The 21,430-nt window shown below is 35.6% G+C and overlaps 1 protein-coding gene across 1 annotated transcript in view; it reads left to right on the forward strand.

Moving 5' to 3' along the window:
• Positions 1–3,281: 3,281 nt before the first annotated feature.
• LOC144374054 (uncharacterized) overlaps positions 3,282–21,430 on the forward strand; it is a 34,334-nt gene continuing 16,185 nt past the window's right edge. Inside the window, exons 1-4 of the mRNA XM_078037016.1 lie at positions 3,282–3,418; positions 7,937–8,007; positions 12,052–12,148; positions 15,492–15,593. Of these exons, the coding sequence (XP_077893142.1) occupies positions 3,341–3,418; positions 7,937–8,007; positions 12,052–12,148; positions 15,492–15,593 (348 nt within the window). The 5' untranslated portion in view covers positions 3,282–3,340. The remainder of the gene's footprint in view (positions 3,419–7,936; positions 8,008–12,051; positions 12,149–15,491; positions 15,594–21,430) is intronic.

Below are 21,430 nucleotides of genomic sequence, written 5' to 3' on the forward strand. Positions count from 1 at the left end.
CCCAGTACCCCACATCCCCAAAATATATATATATATATATATATATATATATATATATATATATATATTTCCATTTTGAATGACAATAAGAAAAAAGAACAGTCACAGGAGTATTTTGCTACTTTGTAAGAATCATCCTGAATAAGAGGGTGCTTTAAGGTCCGAAGTTGATGAAGTATTTATAAACTCTAGTGATCTAAGAAGTCACATGATTCAAAAATTAGTGACCTTCCTTCAGAGAAGTTGAACTATCCAAAGCAATGCTCTGTTAGTCAGCAAAAGTAATAATAAAGCACAAAAACACACTAAAAGAAAGAAAGAAGAAACCAGCTTCTCCTTCTCAGGAATCCTACTTCCCACCTTTCTTTCGGTTCCATCCTCAAGATTTTGACAAATTATCAAGGGAATGGTGGAAATACCTGTGACATTTTAAATGTCCTCCTTTATTTTTTTATTCTGTTATCCCTTTTACACAGAAATAGAGAAAAAAAAGGAAAATGGATATGGGAGAGAGACAAACAGAGGAGGAAGAGAAGATGAAGAAAATTCTTAGCTTTTAAAAACAGATTTTTGAAAGTCCCAGGAGAGTAAGTATGTGGAAAGAAAAGGTCTGAGCCAGCAGAAGCCAATGTTCACGGTGTCAGTTGGGAAGAAGGTCTAGGTTGGTTCAAGGTTCCCTACTATGACTCTCTAGAATTTCCACATGCAGGAGAAAGGCAAAGTCAGAAGGAAGCACTCCATTAGCTACCAAGGTCCCTCTAGGAAGCGAGGGGAGAAGGTTGCAGTGATGAGAAGACTCACAGTAAGCAGGACCCAAGGACTTGCTTCCCTATGAGGTAAGGTCCAAGAATAGCTCCTCATATGACAACTAAGTGACATAGCAAACAGGAGAGGTGGCAGCATAGTATGAGACCATCACGGCCTCAGAAGGGCAGGAGGGAGCAACAGAAAGTTTTCCTTATCCTGAGAGCGCCACTAAAAGTGGCTGAGAGAGCACGTAAGGAGGCCTTGGAGGTTCCAAATAGAGGGTGTGATTTGATGACCAGAGACAGAAAACATTAGCAGCAGATGCACCTTACAAAGATGAAGGTCAGACATCAGAAGATCCTTCTCCCCACAGAGATGCCACCCTGGAGAAAGTAGGGAAGGAGAAAATCCTGAATCAACCTTGGGAAGCTGGTATTGGCTACAGGAAGTCACAGGTATCAAACAGAGTATAGCAGGCAGGAAGGTAGGAAAGTGAAAAAGATGGAACAATATGCGATTGGAGGAGAGGATTAAAGGTGTCGAATGACCACTGTGCTGAAAGCTAAGCAGGGAGAAGAGAAAGAGCTTAAAAGTAAGAAAAATTTATATTATAAATTAAATTTCATATTACTGTGGTCCTGCATAGGTGGGTTCTGCCAAGTAAATCCAATACACATGCTTCACAGGATTGTTTTAATAATATAAGGTGGCACTAAAGTAGTGAAGATCCCATGTATATCTCTCCAACTATCAGATGTTTTTGTTATTAACTACAGCTCGTGGTTTTTTGTCCAATAGCTTTCAACTCTACTATTCACTAAAAAGAAGGGCACTGCAATGTGGCCAAGTTTATTCAAATTATTTTAATATAGTATACCAAAGCATTACCTCATACTTCATTTTCCAATATGACCAGTGTTTTTATTGGGTCACTTTACCTATTACAGACAATACCCCTAAACTGATGAGATTCAAAATTTCCTTTATAGAGGAGGACACATGATTCAACAGGACCTACCGTTCAGACCAGTTTTGTAGCTGTCTTGTCAAGTCCAATTCCTGTCAGGCATTACAGAAGGACCCTGTCTTTCCTTTAAGGTTATATTACTAGGATCCAGAAAGTAATTCTCATTAATGTACCCATCACAATCAGGAATGCAATAGTGTTTGTACAATTCACTTAAACTTGACAACTGTTCCCATCTTATAGATTAGGACACTGGATCTCAGAAAGGCTAAGTCACAGTAAAGGCACAGAGTAAATGGCAATTCATACACTTGGATCCAAGTTCATCTTATTTTGAAGGCTATGCTCTTTCTACTCTACCACAATATCTTGCCAATGAAATCATGTTATCTTAAGCTGATAACTTGAAAGTTTATAACTTGTCAAGGCACCCAAGGTATAGTGTAACAAAGGTCATTCTACCACTGCTAGGACCACCATCTCCTACCAACTCTCCCATACACCTTTTCTCTGCCTCCATCATGACTTATACCCATTCCCAAAACCCACCAGCCTTCCTTGGAGCCTTTACAAAAGACTCTGCTTAGATTTCCTCTTTCCTCCCCACCTAGAGAAAACCCACTCATCCACTACGTTGGACAGTGACTCTACTGCTCTCTCAAAGAATATTAGCAGCCTCCACCTCAGTCCTGCAATACTGTGCAATACTTTCTATCACAGAACACACGTATGGCTAGAGAGTGGAATTTGTCTGCATGTTCCTCTAACGATTACTAGAATATAAACTCCTCCAAGTCAGGGTCTTCATCTTTGCATACTCAGGAACCTATGTAGTCTATGTCAGTGCAGTACAGGAGTTCAACCAATGTTTCTTGAATTAATGAATGAATTTTATTTTAAACCATGGTCTAAGCCAGGTGTGGTGGCACATGCCTGTAATCTCAGCTACTTGGGAGGCTGAGGAAGGAGGATTGCAAGTTCAAAGCCAGCCTCAGCAATTTAGCAAGGCTCTAAACAACTAGCAAAACCTTGTCTAAAATAAAAACTAAAAAGGGCAGAGGATGTGGCTCAGTGGTTAAGCGCCTCTGGGTTCAATCCCCAGTACCAAAACAAACAAAAAGCATGGTTTACTTTTCCATATCCTAGACTGCAAATTAATCAAAAGTAAGGCTTTTGAAGTAAAATTAATTGTTTGGTTGTCGGATTTTTTTGTTCTTATTTTGTTTCTAGAAGGGTTTGACCCCAGGGGCTCTTTACTACTGAACACATCCCAGGTCCTATTTATTTTCTGAGACAAGAGTCTCACTAAATTACGGAGGCTGACCTCGATCTTGGAATAGTCCTGCTTCTGCCTTCCTAGTCGCTGGGACTACAGGCGCAGGCACCCAATAAGTGATTTTAAAGACCACCACGAAGGCTTCGCCCACAACACAACACGTTTTTCCAGACACCTGGAAAGGGTCTCGCACCCGCCTCAGCTCAGCCCACAGATTGTCCCGCCTCCCTCCCTGCCAATCAATCACCCCATGCGCCTGCGCAGACACCGCCTCCTCAGGGAGCCCCGCCCCAAAGCCTTAGCGGGCAGTTACGACGGGCTGGATTTTATCCTTCACTGGCCCTCCCATTATGACGATTACCTACAGCTGCATTGCTAATGGCCGAGCGGTCCTAGCGGAGCTGGCCTTGACTGGAGGCTCCTATCAGGTACCTGCAGGTCCGCGCTTCCGCGGAGTTCGCTCCTGTAGGCTAACGGCTGTGGAGCCCTTTCCTCAGGACGCGGCGCCGCGGGAGGGCCCAGAACTCTGGGGGCGCAAGAGGCCGGGACTCCCGGGCGGGAGCTGTAAGTGCGCCCCCCAGAGGTTGTTGTTGGCACTGCATGTGCCGCGTTTGGCACCATTGTACCATTATTAACCATTATTTGTACCATTGTCCGATTAAGTAGACCTTAAAGATTTTCTTTCCCTTGTAGAGAAATGACCTGCAATTAAGCACACATTTAGCGAACATGTTGTAGTTGCCAAATTCCGGAGTAAAGAATGTGAGGGATGCATGGATAAAAATGAACATGACGTTGGCCCTGGAATCCTTATTTAACCTTTATGTCTTAAGAGTGTAAAAGGTATTTCAGTGGAGGTAGGATGTGATTGTTCCTGTAGCACTCAGGATGGCTGTCTGTGTGCCGGCTACAGAGAAGATGATTAGGCTACAGATTAGGCTGCTTGGCTGGTAAGCCTTATTAGAATTAGTCCTGTCCTGGTATAGAGCAGAGGGATGAGAACACCCTCCAGAGGGAATAGCATGGTGTTTGGGGATCCCCAAGAAACCCAGTGTAGCTAGAGCACAGGTTCCCAATGCGTAGGGGCTGGAGATGAGGCCCTGATTGCCCGGTAGTATCAAGTATCAGTTCTTTGTCCCGAGTATATCTTGAATCCATCTTTTTTTTTTAACCATGTCTTCATCCAGGCCCTGATAACTTCTCACCGAAGCTTGCTGAAAACGCCTCCTAACTAACCTCTCAGAATTCAGAGCCTAGTCTTCCTCAAAACTCACATTGCTGCTCAAGTGATCCTGCCTAAAAGCAAACGTGATGCTTCAAATCATTTGATGCTTCCTTGATTATATTCAGAATAAAGCTGATACTCCTTCATTTGGCAGTCAGAGTCCTCCCTGAATGGAAGAGCTTTTCCATGACTGCCTCCTTCCCTTCTCTGGATGTTCCTGTTCTCTATCCTGAACTTCCTGCTGTTCTCCAATCTCATCAAAGTCTCCTTTCCTCTCTCCTGCTCCCTCTATGGAGAGACCATTTTCCTCCACTTTGAGACAATATAAGCTCTTCTGTGCTTTTGAGGTGTTTCTTAATTCCTTCTTGAAGCCTTCTCTAGCCCAGACTAATTGACAACCCTAACTACCAAACTACTTAGGCTGAACGGAATTTTCTCTTATTTACCTACCTCTGTCATTGAACTTCCAGACAGGGACTATCTTCATCTCTGTCTTCCCAGTATACAATGCTGTGATTCATAGATTCTCAACACACTTTTCTTAAAAAATTAGAGCATTATAATTATACATAGTATTTGGGTTCATTTTGACAAAAATAATACATGCAAGGAATTTGATTTCGATCCCTATTCTCCTTCTTTTCCTCCCCTCCTTCCTCCCCCTATTCTCCTTCTTCTACTCTATTGATCTTCCTTTCACAACTTTTTTTTCTTTTTTTTTTTTTTGTACTGGGGATTGAATTCAGGAGCACTCAACCACTGAGCCACATCCCTAGCCCTATTTTGTATTTTCTTTAGAGACAGGGTCTCACCCAGTTGCTTAGCACCTCGCCATTGCTGAGGCTGGCTTTGAACTTAGGGATTCTCCTGTCTCAGTCTCCTGAGAGACTGAATAATTTTTTATTGGTATTTTCTAAATATAAATAAAGGTGAAATTCCCTTTGATACATTTATATATGTGTACATATATATAATACATATTATATATACATATATAACATGATTTTGTTAAACTCATTCCATATTTTGTTCCCTTTCCCCTTCTTTTCCTCCTCCCTCTCATTCTCCTTCTTCTACTCCTCTCATCTTCCCTGTATCTTTATGATATCCTATACCATCTCTCACTCCTTATTTCCCTCATTTTGCTCTAGCTTTCACATACAAGAGGAAAGATTCAACTCTTGGTTTTCTGGCTTATTTCACTTAGCACAATTTTCTGCATTTCCTTCCATTTACTGGCAAATGCCATTTTCATTCTTCTTTATGGCTAAGAAAAACTATTGTATATATGTACCACATTTTCTTGATCCATTCATCTAGAGACAGGCATCTGGGCTGATTACACAATTTGGCTATTGTGAATTGTGCTGCTATAAATATTAAAGTTGATGTATTGGTATAATATGCTGATTTTAGTTCTTTTGTATAAATACCAAGGAGTGCAATAACTGGGTTATACTGTGGTTCCATCTCTAATTTTTTGAGGAATCTCCACACTGCTTTCCCTATTGGTTGTACTAATTTACAGTCCCACCAAAAATGTATGACTATACCTTTCCCCACATCCTTGCCCAGCATTTATTACTATTAATGTTCTTAATAATTGCCATTCTGACTGGAGTGAGATGAAATCTTAGTGTACTTTTGGTTTGCATTTCCCTGATTGCTAGAGATGTTGAACATTTTTTCATGTATCTGTTGGCTGTTTGTATTTCTTCTTTTGAGAAATTTCTGTTTAATTCTTTTGCCCATTTATTGATTGGGTTACTGGGTTTTGGCATTGAATATTTTGAGTTCTTTATGTATTCTGGATATTAAACCCCTGTCATAGGAATAGATGGTACAGATTTTTCCCCCATTTTGTAGCTTTCTCTTCACTCTTTTAATTGTTTCCTTTGCTGTGCAGAAGTTTTTTTAATTTGATGGCATCCCACTTATTGATTCCTGGATTTATTTATTGTACTTTGGGTGTATTCTCAAAGACATTTATTAAGGAGGGAGAGAGGAATTTAAAGACTTTCAGAAGCAGGCAGGAAGGCAAGAATTTAGAAGAGAGCAGGGTTGTCTACAATTGCAGTTGAGGTGTGGAATTACTGCAGTGCAGAAAGCTGACCAGGGGAGAGGAAAGGATGGCAAGGAGCTTTAAGGAACACTTCAGGTTGAGAAGTGGGAGAAAGATGTCATGGCTTCCCTCAATGTCAAGGATTGTCACAAAAACTTTATATTTGGGGGGGGGTTTGGAATGTAGTTCAATGGTAGGATGCTTGCCTAGCATGCTTATGGGCCTGTATTCCATTCCCAGAACTGCAAAAAATAAATAAAAATATTACTTTTTTGAAAAATATCAATACTTACACTTAATCACAGGATCCAGTCAACTGCAGTTACAGGGTTCTAGAGCTGACCAAGATCCTAAAGATCATCTGCCTGCTCTCTTCATTCTTTCCACAAAGAAACAGGCCAGACAAGTCCCTGAGTCTGCAGCATGTGAATTCCAGAAATACACCTTGAACCCACCTTGTCACATTTTCTACTGCCCCATGTTGTCATTTGTTTTGGTTTTTGCTACAATAGCAGTGTTTATATTCTCCAAATGTGACACTTCGGGGAAGATAGAGGAATATTTTCCAATTCTAATAACAGAATAAAAGGAAGTTTACGTATGCCTTTAATGTTCCAAGTTTCTTAGGAAATCCTTTCCTAGAAAATACTGCCTTGATGTTTTAGACAATATCAAGAGTTTTTGAGTTTTATTTTCTACAATAAGCTTTACCCTTTCATAAAAGTTTTAAAATATCATTTTGCAAAAATACGAGTAGAGCTATCCAAAACTTCTTACATAATGTTCACATTCCTTTCATGCTTCTAAAGTAAATTAATGAGACTCCAAATAAAAGACTATATATGTAAAGTATTCTGGATAAGTGTAGTTTCTTACAAATTTTTTCCCCAATGAATGATCCTTACATGGAACAGGAATAAAAGTTCTTGGTAGTTATTTAGTTTTTTAAAAAAGATAAATGACAGTGGTACATGACTGTAATCCCAGCAGCTCGGGAGACTGAGGCAGGAGGATCATGAAATCAAAACCAGCCTCGGCAATGGCAATGTGTTAAGCAATTCAGTGAGACCCTGTCTCTAAATAAAATACAAAAAAGGGCTGGGGATGTGGCTTATTGGTTGAGTTCCACGGAGTTCAATCCCCAGTACACCTCCCCCCCCCAAAAAAAAAAGAAAAAGGAAAAAAAAGATAAATGAGTAGTAAATATAAATTTTTATTTGGAAAAAGAAAGAAGGTATTGCTAAGGGTATTCAGAGAATAAGAGCTGAATATATAATCCATTAACCTTTTAATTATACTGGACTAGTGTTCACTAAAAAGATGTTTAATCAGCTAGTGCTTTCTATGCTTTCTAGCCTTGAAGCCATATATAACATTTGACTGTAAAAATAAAATTATCTAGGGCAACCTACATTTGCACACTTATATGTGCATATATAAATTATGTGTATATTTATGTAAGTTTAGTATTTTCTTGCAAATTCATATGACTATTTTATGACTTCTTGCCTCATACCATACTTTATGAATAATACCCATTAGTTCTTCTAGGAAAAAGTTTTTCCTTAATTAGCTAATCATAACATTGGTAAAATTTAGGAGAAAAATAATGAAAATACAATAATCTTCATAAAGTAAATGCTGACTATTTATTTTTAGGAAGCAGCAGCAAAAGTCCTTAGACTTGTGCTTCTTAGAGGTGAAACAAAGACCATAATTCAAATGGGAAGGTAAGGAGTATCCTAATGAAGTCCATTTAACAATTACCAACTAATGATTCCAATGATGAATGAAAAAAAAATAACAGTTGCACATATACTTGATTAAATCTGCAGAAAAGGAGAACTACATGTAAAAGTATAAAATATGAATGGGAATAATAAACACCAACTTCAAGACACTAGTCACCTCTAACTAGGTGTGGTGTACACACCTATAACACCAGTGACTCGTGATGCTGAGGGAGGAGAATCACAAGTTCCAGGCCAGACTCAACAACTTAGTGATACCCTGTCTCAAAAAAGAAAATGGACTAGGGATGTAGCTCAGTGGTAAAGTGCCCCTTGGGTTCAATCCCCAGTACCAGAATGCGAGAGAAAGAAGGAGGGATTGTTACCTCTTTAAAGGGAAGGAAAAAGAATGAAATTGAGGAAGCATATGAAGGAGATACTAATTGTATCATTTTAACTGAGAAGTGGGCCTAAAAGTGTTCCATTATCTTATTCTCCATCTTTTTAGTATACCCAAAACACTTCATTAATTTAAAAAAAGGAAACGTCTATTAAAATCACTTTAATAACATCACGAATAGTAGCCACAACTCTTAAGCTTTTCTTGGGATATTACATGTGATGATCTTAAACCAATGATGAAAACACTTACTAGAAAAGGAACAGGTAGGGGAAAAGAGCTTTTGTTTAGTCCCTTCATATTTTTTTTTAAAGAACAAGCTTTAACCTTTTTTTTAAAAAGTAAAACAGTCTGAAAAAAAAAAAAAACTGAGTGTGATCGTCTTAGCTAACCAGGAGGCTAAAGCAGGAGGATTTGATTAAACCCGAAGAAAAGGAGAACTTCTACATGTAAAAGTATAAAGTCACGAATGGGAATAGTAAACAATAATAAACAAGAGTTCCATACCAGTCTGGACAACTTAGAGAAGCCCCATCTTAAAAAAAAAAAAAAGATAAATGAAATGTATAGCTTTTTGAAGTATTATAAGGGATTCTATCCAATACCAATTGCTACCTAAGCTAAAAAAATAAAACCCTGCCAGCAACCCCCCAAAACTCCCCATCTTGTGCTTTGGTGTCCCATTTATTGCTGCTTCTCTTTCCCCAAAATGGACCGCTATCTGAACTCCTATAGTATTTGCTTTCCTGTTTGTTTATTGCCTCAGCACCCAAATATGCATCCTCAGATGAAAGCCCAATCCTACCCATTTTTAATATGTCTTTTGAGTTCCTTTGAATCTATACTCTCCCTCTCCACTCCTTTCATTTTGTTACAGTTTACTGTTAAGGAATCTACAAAATTTCCCACATTCTAGGTTTGCTGATTGAGTACCCAAAATGCATTTCACCATATTCCAAGTAACTGATCCAGAGTCTAGAGTCCAATCCCTTTGGCAAGACTATATGAGTTTTTTCTATCAGATGGTGCTTAATTATCTTATTTATATCTCCTTTGGAGATGTTAGCAACCATCCTTACTCATTAGTTTATTGGTGTTTGCAAAATGATGATCTAGTTGTGTTTTCACTGAAATAATTAGGTGAAATGATTTTAGAAACAGGTACCTTCCTATTGGTTATTTGCTTACCCATACTGTATATTCAAATTTGAGTCTTACTCTGAGGCTTCTTTCCTGAACTCCAGACTTATTTTCCAACTGCCTGTTCCACAGTTCAGATGTTCTAACCCTTCAGTCTTCACATCCTACCTTTCTAGTTCCTCGGGTCTGCAATCTTGTTATCCTTGACTTTTATCGCTTTTACACTCAAATCCATTAGCAAATTCTGTTGCCCTTCCTTTCCAAATAGTAACCAAGCCACCATCATCCCTTGCTTTATATAAATATATTTAAATATATTTATTATATATAACATGTTTTCAAACATTATGTTTTGCCTTAAATGTTTTATGCCAATGTATATTAATGTTATTATACATATTTATATATAAAAGATATATGTTAAAGATAAAAAAATGAAAAAATGACTCTGTATATTAATGTTTATTTTATATATATTTAAAATATATTTTATTTTGTTCTTATCTTTAATAATTACTCCTTGTAAAAGTTTGATTTAATAGCATTTTTATAATTATGCAAACTGTTATATGGCTCCAGAGTCAAGTCTAAATAACAAAGTTCCTTTGAAGAGTCTCATTTTCATTCCTTTCCACACTACTCTCTCTCTGCTGTATATAGGTGACCCTTCTGAATAAGTTTTTGGGAATACATTCTTTTTCTTTTCTGTATTTTTCTATAAGAGCATATTATACAATACTTATATGCATTCATACTTCCCTTATTAGGTAGTATCTGAGAATGAGAGTTGATAGTATATTAGACACACTTTTTTCCACCTTGCTTTTTTTAGTTAACAATATATCCTGGATGTCAAGTATTCACATTTTTAAAATAATTTTTTAGCTGTCAGAAGACCTTTATTTTATTTATTTATATGTGGTGCTGAGAATTGAACCCAGTGCCTAACACATGCTAGGCAAGCACTATACCACTCAGCTATAACCCCAGCCCCAGGTATTCACATTTTTTAATATTAAAAATCATTTCAGGGGACTAGGGTTGTGGCTCAGTTGGCAGAGTGCTTGCCTAGCATGGTTGAGGCACTGGGTTTGATCCTCAGCACCCATATAAATAAATAACAAATAAATAAAGGTAGATTGACAACTAAAAAATATTTTTTTAAAATTATTTTAAAAAATAATTTCATTTAGATGCAGTGGCACATGCTTGTGATCCCAGCAATTTGGGAGGATAAGGCAGGAGAATCGTGAGTTCAAGTCTAGCCTGGGCAACTTAGCAAGACCCTATCTCAAAATAAAAACTAGCTGCGGATGTAACTCAGTGGTAGAACACTTGCCTAGCATGTGCATGGCATTGGGTTTAATCCCCAGTATGGGAAAAAAAAAAAGAGGAACAATCAAAATAAAAATGAAAAGGACTGGTGATGTAGCTCACTGACAAAGTGTCACTGGGTTCAGTCCCTAATACTGGAAAAAAAAAGTACCTAAATGTTACTCACTAGTAACATACTAGGCATAAATTTAAAATATCTCTCCTTTTCACATCTAGTGTCAATCTCTTTCCAATCACATATGTAACTTTCATGTAGATAGTAGAATTAGCAACTCTTCCCCAACAGACTCTTCCAAATTTAGGAATAAAAATATTTTCCAGGCGGAGATTTCATTTATCAATATTATCATTAAAATATTTTAGCATATTGTATTCACGATGTGATGTGAGGATTTATGTTGAAATGACATATACTTTAAATTTTGTGCCTCTAGGATTATCCTTTCTACATGTTTCTGAACATGATTTAACATTTGACAAGGTCTGTTACCTGTTAACTATTTGGAGATAGAGTGTTCAAAAGACTAATATCTAAGTGCAATAAATGATGGAGGCACTTTACAAGAGTCATCTAGCCTCCTAATATATGACTCTGAGAAGGTAGAAAGGTCTAGATGTTGGAATGCTCAGGATAAGCACACTTCAGCATAATAGGAGTATAATTCTCCTCTCCCCAACTCATACTATTCTCCAGAATATTCTTATCTATCATTAAATTCTAATCTATTATATTAGAATTCTAATATATCATATTAGAAAGCCAAGTGCCAAAATTAAATATGCCTACCTAAAAATACAGGAATAGGAAAAACCAGTGAACATAGCATTTTCTATTCTGTAAGAACCTTGATTGTTACAATTTGACTTCTATCAAAACCATTTCATACACACACACACACACACACACACACACACACAATCAGGTTATTAAGTTCATCTTCAGTGTAATTTATTAATGCAATTTTAAATACATTTTTAAATACACTTTTGGTTTAACATTATTTACTTTAATATTTCAAACTAATGAAAGCTCTTCCAATCATTCTGATTATAAAAATTTAACCTATATAGTTTTTATACCACTAATGACAACTTGAAAATGAAGCTAAATTTTCTATATGGGTACTTAGTTCCTTCAATATTTGTAAATGAATGCATTCTTTCCAAAGCTATATCTACCATACTCTCTTTATCAACGGAATCACTTACTTATGTGCTACAGACAATGCCTTGGATAAGGTGGCACCATCTGCATTTCTTAAGAAAGTAAGTAATTTTTTATACTAACACAGAACTTGAAAGTTTTTGAAATTATAAAGTCTATAATTTATACTTTATATTTATTTAGTAATAGTACACTAACAAAAAGCATATCATTCATATCCTATAATATGCAGTCATGGTCATTAATGACCTTCAGAGACCTATAATCTCTTCCTAATCTGTATACTGCTTCCATACTTCCCCTGACTCTCAAGCGATGTCTGCAAAAAAACATCTACTCAGATCTATTGGAACCTCATAACCACCATGCCTAATATTTTTTTGTTTCTTAAATTAAAAAGGAGCTGTAATCACAATAATTCAGAAAGCTAAGGCAGGAGGATCACAGGTTCAAGGCCAGCCTCAGCAACTTTGTTAGCCCTAAGCAATTTAATGAAACCTTGTCTCAAAAAAAAAGAAAAAAGAAAAAAGAAAAGAAAGAAAGAAAAAAAAAAAAAGAGCTGGGATTTATTTCCGTGACAAAGCACCCCTGGGTTCAATTCCCAGTACCAAAAAAGAAAGGAGAGAGAGAGAGAGAGAGAGAAAGAAAAAAAGAGAGAAATGGAGGGAGGAAGGGATAAGGAGAGAGAGTGAAAGAGAGAGAAATTAAAGTAAAATGATATTTAATATACTTAATATTTAAAATATATTTTAATATATGTGGGAAATGTATTTTATTTGCAAATAATTATATGCATGGGGAAATAAGTGACAAGAAAATTTTGAGACCAATATTGTAAAGACATTTCTATGAGCATATATAAATCAACTATTAATAGTTAAATAAAAAGGAATATTATTTTAAGCTGAACAAAGTGATGCATACTGTAATCTCAGCTACTTGGAAAGCTGAGGCAGGAGGACTACAAGTTTGAGTTCAGCCTGGGCAACTTAGCAAGACCCTGTCTCAAAATTGAAAATATAATATAAAAGGGGCTGGTGATGTAGTTCAGTGGTAAAACGCCCCTGTATCCATTCCAAGTCCTCCTGCTCAAAAAAAAAAAAAAAAAAAAGAAAAAAGCCTTGGGATGTAGTTTAGTAGTAGATTGCATTCCTAGCATGTGCAAAGGCTCTGGGTTCAATTCCCAGTACCAGGAAGACATGTATATATAGATATAGATAGGAAATATAGATATATTTATTTATAAATACATATTTTATGTTATATATATAATGCCACTAATATACACTTATAATAAATATATAATATACAACATAAATATAATAAAAATATGTGTATATATTTTTAAATATATAAACATATTAATGTACATATTATATAAACATATTTAAGGTAAACATGTTTGTAAATATATATTACAAATATATTTAAATATATTTATGTAAAACATATATAAATTTTAAATATATAATTTTAAAATCCAGACATATTATCTCTAGGGAAAGTTTTAACTGAGAATTTCCAGCAAATATAAATTATGGTAGATAGAGTACTTCTTTTACATGCTTATATAGATACAGGAGATCTTATAAATTTCTGAAAGACTAATTAACTTCAAGAGGTATCACCTGTTGTTCCTATCACCCCAAGTTTGATCCCCAATCAAAAGAAGGAGATTTCAGGAAAGGTAATCTAGAGACAGACTAGAACTCAACCATCATCAGAGTAATTTTTATGTTTGTTTCTTATGTTTAAAAGTAAACGATACTGGGCTGGGGTTATATCTCAGTGGAAGAGCACTTGCCTAGCATGTGTAAGGCACTGGGTTTGATTCTCAGCACCACATAAAAATAAATAAAATAAAGGTCCATTGTCAACTAAAAAATATTAAAAAAAAAAAAAAGTAAATGATATGGGCTGGGGATGTTGCTGGAGCACTTGCCTGGCATGTGCAAGATCCTGGGTTTGATCCCCAGTACCACTAAATAAGTAAATAATAATAATAAATAATAATAGACTTTAATTTTATTTACAAATATATAATTCAAAATGTATATTTATATATTTTTATTTATAGATTGGGGGGCGGAACCAGGGATTGAACTCAGGGGTACTTAACCACTAAGCCACATCCCCAGCCCTATTTTGTATTTTCTTTAGAGACAAAGACTTGCTGAGTTGCTTAGTGCCTTACCATTGCTGAGACTAGCTTTGAATTTGAGATCCTTCTGCCTCAGTCTCCCAAGCTGCTGGGATTACTGTGCCTAGCTAGAACAAATATTTTAATAAAAGACACTGATGGGGATGGGGTTGTGGTTCAGTGGTGGAGTGCTTGCCTAGCACATGTGAGGCACTGGGTTCAATCCTCAGCACCATATAAAAATTAAATAAGTAAAATAAAGGTATTGTGAGGATATAGCTCAGTTGGTGTAGAGTGCTTGCCTCATTTGCACAAAACATATATGCACAAAGGGTTTAATCCCCTGGGTTCAATACCTAGCACCCCCCCCCCTCAAAAAAAAAAGAAAGAAAAATATATTGTGTCTATCTACATCTAAAAAACTAAAAAAAAAAAACTTGTTTTTAAAGATATTAACAGAAAACTCAGCTTTCCTATAGTTACTAATAGTTATTCTCTAGTCGGGTTCATGTATCATGCGTTTATTTTATCTGTTCAATGTACTAACTTGTATTGACCCAGCTCAAACTGTAACCATATTGTAAAGTAAAAGATTATAAGGGCTAAATATTGTAATTTATTCTTCAGTTATGCCTACATAATTGCTAAATTCCAGCTGCTGAACACTGTTAGCCATATAAATGAATACAGTGTATTTTTTAAAATTATCTCTCCATAGTGACAAAACATTCCACTCTACCACCTTTCCAAAACCAGGTGACACAAAATTGCTAACCACATAATTTTTACCACTGCCTCTGAGAAAAGCAACATTAAATACATTTTTTGACTTTTTTTTTTTTTTTTTTTTTAGATTTTTAAAATGTCCGGGAACTAGGGTTTGATAGAAAGTCACAGTATAGTTATCATTCTTACTGTTGAGTAGATTTTGAAGGTAGGGGTAAAAGGGGAAAGTTACAGTGCTATTTAGGAAGTATCATGGGCCCCCAGCTTTTTTTATCCGCCACAGCTAAATGTCTGCTCTTTCCCTTCAGTCCTCAAATCTGCTGAAGAAGGAAGGCAACCTCTGCAATTGTACTGAATGAGTTTCTAGTCGGTACAGCACAGGATAAGCCTGGGGTAAATTAAGTTTTCATAAATACTGCATTTTAAAGTAGAAAAGGATGCCCTGCCACAAAAAAGCCAGAAATGTTTGGGTCTCTTAGTTTCTAGTTTCTGCTAGGCTTTTCTTCAAATGAATGTTTGCTCTCTTAATTCTCTAGTTAAAATTATCTATAGTTACATATTTCCATTAATTTCCCCAGGTTAGTGAAACTTTACTAAGAAATCCTTTGATGTCACAAGACTATTTTTCTCCTTCAAATGCAGTTGCTGCAGATTTTCAACAAGTACTAGGAAACTATATGGTATGTACTTCAAATTGTACTCCTAAATATCATTACTATTATAGCTAACAAATGAGTTTTAAGATCAGTAAAAAAGAATAAGAATTATATATAATGATAATGAATGATATTATGGTAAAGTTAATAAAGCGAGAAAAAGTATGTATTTATATACTATTATGTATTTACCATGCTTATATGTGAAAGAGGGAATAAATAAAAATATATATTTCCTTACTTACTGTTTAAAAATAAAAGGGAAGGGGAAGGATGTACCAAACACACTTAAGTGGTTACCATGTGGCAACGGGGAAAAAAAAAAGGATTAAAGTGACAAAAGTAGAATCCAGGCCTATGAAACTTGTATTTTAAATCTGACTTTGGTGTCAGGTAAATGTTTATATAATTATGAAAAACTATTAAGTTAAAATATAAAAAATAACTCTTACTAACTGATAAGAAGTCACAAAAGGACAAATACTCTATACTTCCATTTATTGAAGTACTGAGAGTAGTCAAATTCTTGGGAGAAGGTAGAATGGTGTGTGGGGATGGAAAGAGCAGGAACAGCAGTCAATGTCTGATGTGTATAGAAATTAATTTTGAGAAGATGAAAGTTCAGCAGATGGATGGTGATGATAGTTGCATAATAATGTAAATGTAGCCGTGCACTGTGATGCACTCCTGTAATCCCAGTGGCTTTGGAGGCTGAGGCAGGAGGATTGTGAGTTACAAAGCCAGCCTCAGCAAAAGCAAGGTGCTAAGCAATTCAGTGAGACTCTGTCTCTAAATAAAATACAAAATAGGTCTAGGGATGTGGCTCAGTGGCCAAATGCCCCTGAGTTCAATCCCCAGTAATAATAATAATAATAATAATAATAATAATAATAATAATAATAATAAATGTACTAATGCTACATAACTATACACTTAAAAATTGTTAAAATGGTAAATTTCATGTATATATGTGTATGAGTGTATATATATATGTATATACATTATTGTAAACATTTGTTAATTTTAAAATAATTTTTAAAACTTAAAGCAAAATGAAAAAAACTGTATGTTGATTAAAGGCTTATAAGATAGTAAAAATTTATTTCAAATGACTCTAAAAGATAGTAATTTGTATATTCCTAGTGGAATTATACCTTAATGAAAAAAAAAACTAAAAATAAATTTAATGGGGCTGGGGTTATGACTCAGTGGTAGAGTGCTTGTCTGGCATGTGTGAGGCTCTACGTTTGATCCTCAGCACCACATATAAATAAATAATATAAAATCCATTGACAATTTAAAAAATATTTAAAATACATAAGCAAATTTACTTATTTATTTTCAATAGTCACATTTTAGTAATAATATTGGCATTGCTATTCTGAATTTAGTTTATATAGATATAGATATATTACTTTGAATAACTGAGTTAAGAATCAAGAATCTCAGAAGGAAGATTCACAAATGTAAAATAAAAGAAGTTAAGTAAAACCTAATCTCAAGTTTAAAAAAATTTTTTTCTTTTTAAGTTCCTTATCTATACACTGAAAAAGGCTAAAAGCAAAGACTAAACCAATGTTCATAAGCCACCCAAGTATTTATGTTCTAGTCTGTAAATACCATTTTCCACTAAAAGAAATCAGGATCAATTACAGATATGGGGCAGAAAATTTAAGCCAGAAACATTTTGTCATACCTACCACAAAGACGCTCGGGTCACAAGATAGGAACCAACTTGAAAAGACTACTTACTGCTAATGATGAAATATTTCAAGCATCAAAAGCAATATTAAATGAGCTGGACATTGTGGTGCATTCCTCTAATTCCTCTTAATGGGTCCTATGATGAGGCAGGAAATTTGAAAATTTGAGGCCAGCCTGGGCAAGGTAGCAAGACCCTGTCTCTAAATAGAAAATAAAAAGGATTGGGATGTAGCTTGATGGTACAGTACCCCAGGTTCAATTCCCAGTACCATCAAAGAAGAAAGGAAGAATGGGAGGGAGGGAGGGAGAGAGGGAGGGAGGGAGGGAGGAAGGAAGGAAGGAAGGAAGGAAGGAAGGAAGGAAGGAAGGAAGGAAGGAAGGAAGGAAGGAAGGAAGGAAAAACCTAAATTCAGTGGATTGTAACACATTGAATATGTTAAATTTGATCAGTTCCTAGATACTATCAAAGGGGGAAAATCCCTCACTAGCATTTTGGAAAATACTCTAAATATATACCCCATTACTCCAAAAACATAAAGGAAAGGGCCAAACACTTATTCTTGCCTATATGAACTGTTCTTAAAAAAAAAAAAAAACAGTTGAGGGCGTTGTGCCTCAGTTGTAGACTGCTTGACTAGCATGTGTCAGGCATTGAGTTTGATCCTCAACATTAAATAAATAAATGGTATTGTGTCTATCTACAACTAAAATAAAATTTAAAAAAAAAAACATTTGATGGGGAGAAGTGTTTTTCTTTATGCAAGTATCCCAGCGAGTAAATGATGAAGTGATAAAATATTATTTTGCAATTCCTAATAAAATGATAGACCTAGACAATATTAATAACCAACCAAAAATCAGTGAAAAGCTTCTGAGGAACTTCATAATGGATGAAAAAGACTCCACATGCCAAAATCCACTGTTTTCTAGCCTTAAAATAAGAGATAGTGATGTATTTTCTGATGTCACACAATGAGTAGTATATAGCAGGACTGAAATTCTCTTACCAAGAAAGTCCATGGCAAGCAATTTCAAGGGGAAAAAAAAGGAAAATCCATGGATTAAAAGAGACTTTTTTTTAAGAGAGAGAGAGAGAGAGAGAGAGAGAGAGGGAGGGAGGGAGGGAGGGAGGGAGGGAGGGAGGGAGGGAGGGGAGAGGAGAGAGAATTTTTTAATATTTATTTTTTAGTTTTCGGCGGACACAACATCTTTGTTTTGTATGTGGTGCTGAGGATCGAACCCGAGTTGCACACATGCCAGGCGAGCGCGCTACCGCTGGAGCCACATCCCCAGCCCCTAAAAGAGACTTAAGAGAAATTTCAATCAAATGTTTTGTGCCTTATTCAACAAAAGGACTATAAAAAATGACTTGTTTTTGATACATTTATGTATGAGCCAGGGGTAGAGCTCAGTGGTAGAGCACTTGCCTACCACATGCAAGGTTCAATCCCCAGGACCAAAAAAACATTCATATACAAGCTAGATATTTAATGATATTAAGAAACATTTTTAGGAGGCTGGGGATGTGGCTCAAGGGGTAGCGCGCTCGCCTGGCGTGCGTGCGGTCCGGGTTCGATCCTCAGCACCACATACAAAGATGTTGTGTCCACCGAAAACTAAAAAATAAATATTAAAAAATTCTCTCTCTCTAAAAAAAAAAAATTTAAAAAAGAAACATTTTTAGAAATGATAATGCTATTTATGGTTCTGTTTTTAAGAAAAAAAATGAACCATATTTTTCAGAAATTTAAATTGAAGCATTTCCAGATTAAAATGGTAGAAAGTCTGAGATTGGCTGTAAAATAATATATTTGGGTAAGGGGTAGCAGTATAGATGAAACAAGATCAACTATGCATAATTGCTGAAGCTAAGTGATGAGTACATAGGGATTCATTAAACTATTTCCTCCACTTTGATATGTGAATAAAAATATTTTAAGTATTTCTATTAGTTCCCTATTTGTATATAACAAACTTAGCAGACTAACACAACTGCCATTTATTATCTCAGATTTCCATGGATAAGGAATCCAGGTAGACTTAACTGAGTTCTCTGATGAGGGTCTCACAATACTATAGTCAATGTGTCAGTTTGTGTTCTTATCTGGAAGCTCTGGGGAAGAACTGGCTTCCAAGCTTGCTCAGGTTGTCAAGATCTATGGCCCTATAAGGATAGAGATTTCTGCCAGGTGGTGGCTAGAGGATACTCTCATGTCCTAGAGACTGATGGCAGTTTATTCCCATGGCTGCTTTCTCAACATGGCTGCTTGCTTCTTCAAGGCCAGCAGAGGAAGCTCTCACTCCAGTCTAACAAGTTTCATATACGTGACATAATCACAGGGGTGACCTTTGTTGCTATTGGTTAGAAGCAAGTCACATTCAAGAATAAGGGATTATATAGGGATGTGACTCATTGGGGATCATCATGCAGTATGTTCAACAGAATGCTAGTCAAATAACCAAGGTTATATGCTTTCATAATGAAATTTATATATTTTATTTTGAGGAATTCTGCATATTAAATAGAAGCAAAATATATTAGCATGGCTGCCTAAAAACTAGCTACCATGTGAAAATGTTAAAAAAATTAAACATATTTTAAGCAATTAACACATCTAAATCAAATAAATTTCTATTTTACATTTGTAAACAAAGTTGGCAAGCTTTAAATTATAGAAATTTTTATGAAACATTAAATTTCTTATAATTAATAAAATGTACACAGGCCCCAAAATGTAGTTTTTAAATTGTGAAAATGTGTATAGATGTACCAAGTGTCATTGAATAGATGATGAATACTTTATCTTAACAGAGTTTAGATATTTCTCTTATATTACAATAACTATTAAAAAAGAAGAGAAAAGGAACTAAAAGAAAACCAAGTATTAGCTATTTGTCTTGATTTGCTTGTATATACAAAGATACTATTTCCAAATAATGTCAAATTCATCAGTATCCACAGTTAGAACTTCAGTGTAGTTTGAGGTGATACATAATTCAATTCAGAACCCTCCCTTTTTTACATCTAAATGGTAAGCCCCTCATAGAACAGCAATTGAAAGACACATGGCTCACTGACCAAGAAGATCATAGGTGTGTTTAAAGTGGATAAGATCATTTTCCTAGAACAGGGTTTGATTTTGTTTTGTTTATGTTGATTTATTTTTATTTTTGCAGTGCCAGGGATCAAACCTGGCCCTTGGACATGCTAAGTAAGTGCTCTACCACTGAGCTATAGTTTCAGCCCTGAGCAGGGAGTTTGAATATCGTTTTCTTTTGCAAAAGTAGTAGCTATTAATAATGTTAGATAACATAAAAGTATGTTAAAGAAATACAAATCTCTATAATCTGAATTAAAACCTCTTAACAATTTGGTACATAATATTCCAGAATATTTTTTGTGTGTGTCTGTAATGTATACAATGTAAGTTTATACATACTTTTGAAATAAAGAAAACTGGGTTTATTCATAACAGTGGGTGAAGTTTTAAACTCTGGTACTTCTTGAATCTAAATCTGTTTGTTTGTTTGTTTATGGTGTTGTGAATCAAACCCAAGGATTAATACCAAAAATCCTAGCTAATGAAACAAGATGAAGAAAAGGAAATAAAAGGTATACTGTTTGAAAGAAAGAAATGAAACTGTCTTTGTAGATGACATGATTGCCAATGTAGAAAATCCAAGAGAATTGGTCAAAAAACTCCTGGAACTAATAAGCAATTATAACAATGTTACAGAATAAAGAAGGCAGTTGTCTTCTGTGTACCAGCAATGAATAAGTGGAATTTAAAGTTAAAAACATAATGCTACTTACATTATCAGTCCTCCAAAATGTAATGCTTAGATATAAAACTAGAAATAAAAGTGTAAGATCTTTTGAAGAAGAACTACAAAATACTTGTTTTAGTCAACTGTTTTACTGCTGTGACCAAAAGATTTGATAAGAACAATTAGAGGAAAGAAAGTTTATTGGGGGGGGGGTGTCACAATTTCAGAGGTGTTAGTCCATAGATGGCCAATTCTATTGCTGTGGACACCGGGTGAGGCAGAACATGATGTCAGAAAACTGTGGCAGATTGAAGCTCAAAATATGAAATCAGGAATGAAAGAGAGAAAGAGGGGGGAGGGGGGGAGAGGGAGAGAGGAAGAGAGCACAT

The sequence above is a fragment of the Ictidomys tridecemlineatus genome, unplaced genomic scaffold (genome assembly GCF_052094955.1).
Source record: "Ictidomys tridecemlineatus isolate mIctTri1 unplaced genomic scaffold, mIctTri1.hap1 Scaffold_5669, whole genome shotgun sequence".
NCBI lineage: Eukaryota > Metazoa > Chordata > Mammalia > Rodentia > Sciuridae > Ictidomys > Ictidomys tridecemlineatus.